The 7,013-nt window shown below is 27.8% G+C and overlaps 1 protein-coding gene across 1 annotated transcript; it reads left to right on the top strand.

Annotated features, from left to right (window-relative positions):
- The first annotated feature begins 811 nt into the window (after positions 1 to 811).
- LOC106369165 (protein DETOXIFICATION 39) lies at positions 812 to 7,013 on the top strand. The gene is made up of 7 exons (XM_013809266.3): positions 812 to 1,237; positions 5,080 to 5,711; positions 5,918 to 5,974; positions 6,062 to 6,300; positions 6,402 to 6,520; positions 6,606 to 6,692; positions 6,774 to 7,013. The coding sequence occupies exons 1-7, from the start codon at positions 926 to 928 to the stop codon at positions 6,819 to 6,821; spliced, it is 1,494 nt and encodes a 497-aa protein (XP_013664720.1). The 5' UTR covers positions 812 to 925; the 3' UTR covers positions 6,822 to 7,013.

Below are 7,013 nucleotides of genomic sequence, written 5' to 3'. Positions count from 1 at the left end.
CTATTACTCAAACTTGAGGTGGTCTGGGTAACCAGACCGGAATTTAAATTATATTTTATATTAAGTAATTATATATATATGTATAACTATAAAAATTTATATCATTGTTAGAATCTAAAAATGATATGATAATAAAAAAAATTTAAAAAATATATTTAAAAAAATTATTTAGAGAGATATTTAGAAAACAATATGATTTTTTTATGAAATATTTTAAAAATTCGCAGTTTTCTTAAAAAATTACTAGAATTTGAAAAATCATGTTTTAATATCGAACCGGATCATCGGTTTTAACGAATTTCACCGATTTTTGACCGGATTTACTGATTTAACTCAAATCCAGTTTTTAATATAATCCGGAACTGGTTAGATGGCCGAATCAGAGTCTGACTGGTCGGTCCAGTCTGGTTTTCTAAACACTAGCGGTAAGTCTTGGGTCCTGACTCTGCTGTACCAATGGTCCCATTTATTGACAACTGAAATCTCCAAAATACAATTAAAAACAATAAATATATGCCTGGTCTCATAATAGATTACCGTAACAATTTCGTTCGAGTACACCTTGTCTGTGTCCACTGCTATTATTTATATGGAAGTGTAAATGCTCGTATTCGTACCCGGATATTTAGTATGCCTATCGACAAGACCAATTTTAAATTCTGGAAGGAATAAATATAATATTTATTTTAGATCCTTAAAGATTTTAATATCATATTATTATACTTTTGAAAATCAACAAAGCCATCTAAATCATTTTCAACCATATAAATTATATACAATATAATGAATCCAATGCCTATTTATACACACACAAAGGCTTTGTTTCTCTTTATCTTCATTTTTCTTATTTCAGAAGCCTCACATTTCCTTTCACTCTATATAACCAAACGCTTTATTTGTTTCTACTTTTGTTGTTAGAAACGTTATGGATGCGTCATATGAGACGACGGAGAGAACAGATATACTGCGACCGTTGGTGGATCAAAAATCTCCATCGGACGTCGGACTCGAGAGTGTTTTAACGGAGAGTAGCCTTCCTTACCGGAGGCGCGTGTACTTAGGCGCTTGTATAGAAATGAAACTACTTTTCCGCTTAGCACTTCCGGCGATACTTGTCTATATAGTCAATAGCGGAATGAATATCTCTGCACGAATCTTTGCCGGACATATTGGCGGTAAAGAACTCGCTGCCGCTTCCATCGGAAACAGCTGCTTCAGTCTCGCCTATGGCCTCATGGTAAGTTGAGTTTTATGTATGGAGTCGTTGTGGACTTGGTGATATTATTAAATCATTAGCAGTAATTGTTTTTCCTTAAACTGTTACTAGGATAAGATCCGTGCCTTGCACGGAATTAAGTTATTATTTTTATTATATTTTGGAGAATGAAACAATAGTTTGGTTTCATTTGGATTAGGGGTGTTCAATCCAGATATCGGGTTGGTTTCGATTCGATTCGGTTTTTTTCGGTATTTTGGTTAGTAAAATATAACTACTATTCTAAATCCATATTTACTTTGACTTTAGCCTTTCAAATACTTTTGAAAGATTTCAACTGGACAACTAAATTGATCAGTCAATCTTGTTGCTTTAAATCATTAGTATATATATATATATATATATATATATATATATATATATATATATAAAATATATATTATTTAGTTTGAATATTTATTAAATAAAAATTCATATGCGTTATATTTTATGATCATTTGTAACTTATTATAACAAAAAAAAAAATCTATTGATCACAAAATTTTCAGAGTGAGAATCTTCAAATTTCTAATAATATATAGACGTTTTGAAAAATTCAAAATATAACATATAAGAAAAAATATAAATGTTTTTATTATATATTTAATGTGATTTTTTTAATATCTTTTAATAATATAAAATTAAAAAAAGAACTAAGATACCAAAATTGTTATCAAATATTTATTATTCATAATAATTAATTTTCATATATACGTTAATCATATTAGGTAATTTCGTAGCTTCTAATTAAGGAAAGTGCAAAAACAATATTTGGTAGATTATTTATCAATTCGAATATTCGATAGTTAGTTTAATAAAAAATATAATGTAAGTTAAGATGGACCAACCTATTTTTTTAGGAATAGTATATTTTATATACTCATTTATTAAATGAGAATTTATAATCATACACTTCTATGATCATTCATATCGTTTTATAACTGAATATTTAAATCATCGATAACAAAATTTTCAATGTGAAATCTTTAATAAGTTTATAATTTATAAATGTTTTTCAAAATTCATTGAAAGTTTTAATATTAAAATATTTATGTAATCTTATGGTATATAGTTTAATCTATATATATGTATATATATATATATGTTTTATTATTAAATGATATTTTTTACTCATATAGTTTTAAAATCATGTGTATCTTCTTATAATATTAAATAAAAGTTCATATTAATACAATTTTATGATCATTTGTAACTTATTATGACAAAAAAATAATCTATTGATCACAAAATTTTAAGAGTGGTGATCTTCAAATTTCTAATAATTTATAGACGTTTTGAAAAATTCAAAATATAACATATAAAAAAATATAAATGTTTTTTATTATATATTTAATGTGATTTTTAATATCTTTTAATAATATAAAATTTTTAAAAAGAACTAAGATACAAAAATTGTTATCAAATATTTATTATTCATAATAATTAATTTTCACATATATATTAATCATATTAGGTAATTTCGTAGTTTTTATTTAAGGAAAGTGCAAAATATTTTTTGGTACGTTATTTATCAATTCGATAGTTAGTTTAATAAAAAGTGTAATATAAGTTAAGATAGACCAACCTATTTTTCTAAGAATAGTATATTTTATATAGTTATTTATTAAATAAGAATTTATAATCATACGGTTCTATGATCATTCATATCATTTTATAACAAAATATTTAAATCATCGATAACAAAATTTTCAATCTGAAATCTTTAATAAGTTTATAATTTATAAATGTTCTTGAAAATTCATTGAAACTTTTAATATTAAAATATTTATGTAATCCTATGGTATATAGTGTTTAATCTATATATATATATATATATTTATTTTATTATTAAATGATATTTTTTACTCATATGGTTTTAAAATCATGTGTATCTTCTTATAATAAAAATGTTAAACCATTGATCATTAATTTTTAACATAATAATTTTAATAGTTTTAGTCATTTATTGTCGTTTTTAAAAATTCAAAATATAACATATAAGAAAAAATCTAAATTTTACTTTTATAGCTAATTTGATTGTTTAATTTATTTTAATAATATAAAATTAAACAAAAAATGATGGAGGAGATATAAATTGTTATCAAATCTTTATTATTAAAATCATTAATTGTCATATATATATTAGTCATTTATGGTAATTCCGTAGGTTTGATTTAAGGAAAGAAAATAACATATCATATCATTATATCATATAGTTTGACCAACTTATTTATCTAACAACATATAAAAATCGAATGTGGACCTACTTATTTTTCAATTGAATGTAATTGACTACCTAATTGAGTGCCACCTATGCATTGAGGCCTAATTTAATTAATACAAAATTGAGGTTACATCTTTTCAAATGTTCCTCAATTAATATACAGGGGATTAGTGGTAAAGGTGCAAATTTCTAGAATTTGTAGAAGAGAAATTGGTGAGTATCAATTTAGATATAGATGTGATTAACCTCGTTTAATGTGTTAATATTAATTTTTTATGTGTAAAGTGTCTCCATATGGTTAGGGATTTAAGGCCTGTAACTTTAATGGTACTTTTATCATCTATCCTTTTCTAGTATTAATATCCATATTTTTCCTTCGTTTTCTATTTACCATTTATTCAATGATTTTGTACTTCTTTCTTTTTTTTTTCTCAAAGATTAACTTTTATTAATGTACGTCTTTCTATTTTTATTTTAAATTCATTTCTCAACAAATCTTGGAACAATACTTACAAAATAACTACAATAAAAACTCTATAAATTAATAATGTTGGGATTATAATATTTTATTAATTTATAGAGTTATTAATTTACAAAAAATCATTTTTAATATTTTTTCTATTTTTTATTTATACAATAAGAAAATAGTTCATTTTACCGTATACATATTAACTAAATTTTAGAAATTAGACTTTCAAATTGTTTTATTCTATTATTTGGTTTATATTTTTATGTTTGATATAATTTAAATGTGGTTTTAGGTATAATTTTACTAAATATTATCAAAGTACATTGAAATTTTACGAAAATAGATATTTGGATATAAAACCAACAATATAATGTTTAGTTTGTACTTATATAAAATGTATATATAGATAGAATTAATTTATGATTTAATGGGACCATATATTTGCTTAGAACTTTCTAAAAATTATTATCTTATTATTTTATCGATTTGTGTCATATTTTGAGCCGGTTTAATTCGGAATATTTTTTTTATTAATTTATAGTGTTTATTAATTTATTGAGTATTAATTTATACAGTTTATACTGTATATGACCATAAAAAACTAAAATATATATAAATTGTCACCATATAATGATTTTGAGCCATTGTTTAAGGATTACAGCCTGTGATGATGCTTTTTATCCTATATATTTTAGGTTATTTTGTTTACCATCTAAAGATACAGTACAATATACTCTGTGCTATTTGTATAAAAAAAATCAAAAGCAATTTTTGCTTCATTTTGTTTGATTTTTTTTTCATGTTTAAATTTGTATAGTTTGCTATATATGATCATTTATATTTGTAGGTCCTGGAACATAGAGAAAATATAGTATAAACTTCCTTCATTTTCCAATAAATCTAGAATAATAATTTCTTAAATAAATATTAGACCAGAAAAACACAAGTTGTGAAATCGAATTATTATTAGTACGTTAGAACATGTTTATTGCAGGGCTCTTAGGTTGGGTCTCTTAGCGTAATATAAGATACGATCTCTTAGTTTTCAATTAAAAAAGCTTAGAGACGTCTCTTAAATAAGAGATATAAAACTTGGGAAACATTGTTACCATTTTAACTTCGTTTTTACAGTTAGGTATGGGAAGTGCAGTGGAGACTTTATGTGGACAAGCACATGGAGCACACCGTTATGATATGCTTGGGATATATCTCCAGAGAGCAACGATCGTCCTCGCTCTGGTTGGTTTGCCTTTGACACTACTATACACTTTTTCGTACCCGATTCTAGTCCTCCTAGGCGAGCCCAAAAGTGTGTCGTACATGGCTTCCATGTACATTGCTGCACTTATCCCTCAGATCTTCGCTTACGCCGTCAACTTCACGGCCCAAAAGTTCCTCCAGGCCCAAAGCGTGGTGACACCCAGTGCGTACATCTCAGCCGCTGCATTTCTCCTCCAGACCGTGCTAACGTGGGTCACCGTTTACGTGATGGGCTTAGGTCTTATGGGCATCGCTTATGTTCTGACTATCTCTTGGTGGCTTATAGTTGTGGCCCAGACTTTGTATATTACAAGTAGTCAAAGATTTAGACATACATGGACTGGTCTTAGCTGGAGATCGTTCCAAGGTCTTTGGAGCTTCTTTAAACTCTCTGCTGGTTCTGCTGTGATGATTTGTCTGGAAATGTGGTATTCGCAAATTCTGGTTCTTCTCGCTGGTCTGCTTAAAGACCCTGCTCTATCTCTAGACTCTCTCTCCATCTGGTAAGTCCATTATAATTATCTTTATTTTGTCATTTTTTTTTAATTTTCTGCGTTTGGATCGTATTAATCGTCAAACCCGTATAAAGATTAAGGATGAAAACAAGTCAGTATTTTATAGTTTTGTATACACCTGGAAACTTTTCAACCTAATGATGTTGAGAAATATGACTTTATTTATTTAGTTTTGTCATTTTTTTTTTGGGTAGTATGTCAATTTCAGCATTATCCTTCATGGTCTCTGTAGGCTTCAATGCGGCTGCAAGGTTTGTATTTATATTTCAAAGTTAGTTCAAATATTAACCAACATTTTTGAAACTAAATCATAAATTGAAAAAAAAAAACAATGGAAGTGTACGGACAAGTAATGAACTTGGAGCAGGAAATCCAAAATCAGCTTTGTTCTCTACATGGATGGCGACTTTTGTTTCCTTCGTGATCTCCGTCGTGGAGGCACTCGCGGTGATGGTGTCACGTGAATACGTCAGCTACATTTTCACGGCCGATGATGAGGTGGCTAAAGCCGTCTCTGACCTCTGCCCGTTTCTCGCCGTCAGCATCATCCTCAATGGAATCCAGCCCGTCCTGAGCGGTATATACTTGCAATTAGTTTTTAACTTAAATCGGAGAAAACCAGTGCACGTTAACCAAACCGGCTAAATAGTACTCGGTTTTTGGTATTTGTGTTTGCAGGAGTGGCCGTGGGATGTGGATGGCAAACATTCGTGGCATATGTAAATGTTGGTTGTTACTATATTGTTGGTATTCCTGTTGGGTGTATTTTAGGGTTCACTTTCAATTTTCAAGCCAAGGTTCGTCTTTCTACAGTATTTTCTGCATAACGTATGCTTTATATACCTATATAGTAAAATTAATTTTATGTGATTGTGGTGATAGGGAATATGGACTGGTATGATTGGAGGTACCCTCATGCAAACCCTCATCTTACTTTACGTCACGTACCGAACAGATTGGGATAAAGAGGTTAGTGTTACGTGATACCAAGTCATATCATATACTGCGTGTCAAAATTATTAAGGTGATTATTGTTATACAATGATTCAGGTGGAAAAAGCGAATAAGCGATTAGATATGTGGGACGATAAGAAGTAGCCTCTTCAATATGTGAATAATTGATGTTTTAACATTCACTTAAAACATATTGCTTTGTCTATTACTTTTTTGACTACGGATAAGAAATGCGATTTGCACATGATAAATTTATATAAAAATTATTTAAAAAATATTATACAGAAAAATAAATTTATATTCTTGATTGAATTAATATTTTGGTCTTTAAACAAC

This window comes from Brassica napus, chromosome C1 (assembly GCF_020379485.1).
Source record: "Brassica napus cultivar Da-Ae chromosome C1, Da-Ae, whole genome shotgun sequence".
Classification (NCBI taxonomy): domain Eukaryota; kingdom Viridiplantae; phylum Streptophyta; class Magnoliopsida; order Brassicales; family Brassicaceae; genus Brassica; species Brassica napus.
The sequence above is the reverse complement of the archived record's forward strand: the minus strand, read 5'-3'. Positions and strand labels throughout refer to the sequence as shown.

What these genes read in the sequence shown, in the direction of transcription:
- LOC106369165 (XM_013809266.3), top strand. Translation starts at nt 926, where the DNA reads ATGGATGCGTCATATGAGACGACGGAGAGAACAGATATACTGCGACCG. An exon ending in GTCTCGCCTATGGCCTCATG is followed by an intron (nt 1,238 to 5,079) that starts GTAAGTTGAGTT and finishes TCGTTTTTACAG; the next exon opens with TTAGGTATGGGAAGTGCAGT. An exon ending in AATCCAGCCCGTCCTGAGCG is followed by an intron (nt 6,301 to 6,401) that starts GTATATACTTGC and finishes TTGTGTTTGCAG; the next exon opens with GAGTGGCCGTGGGATGTGGA.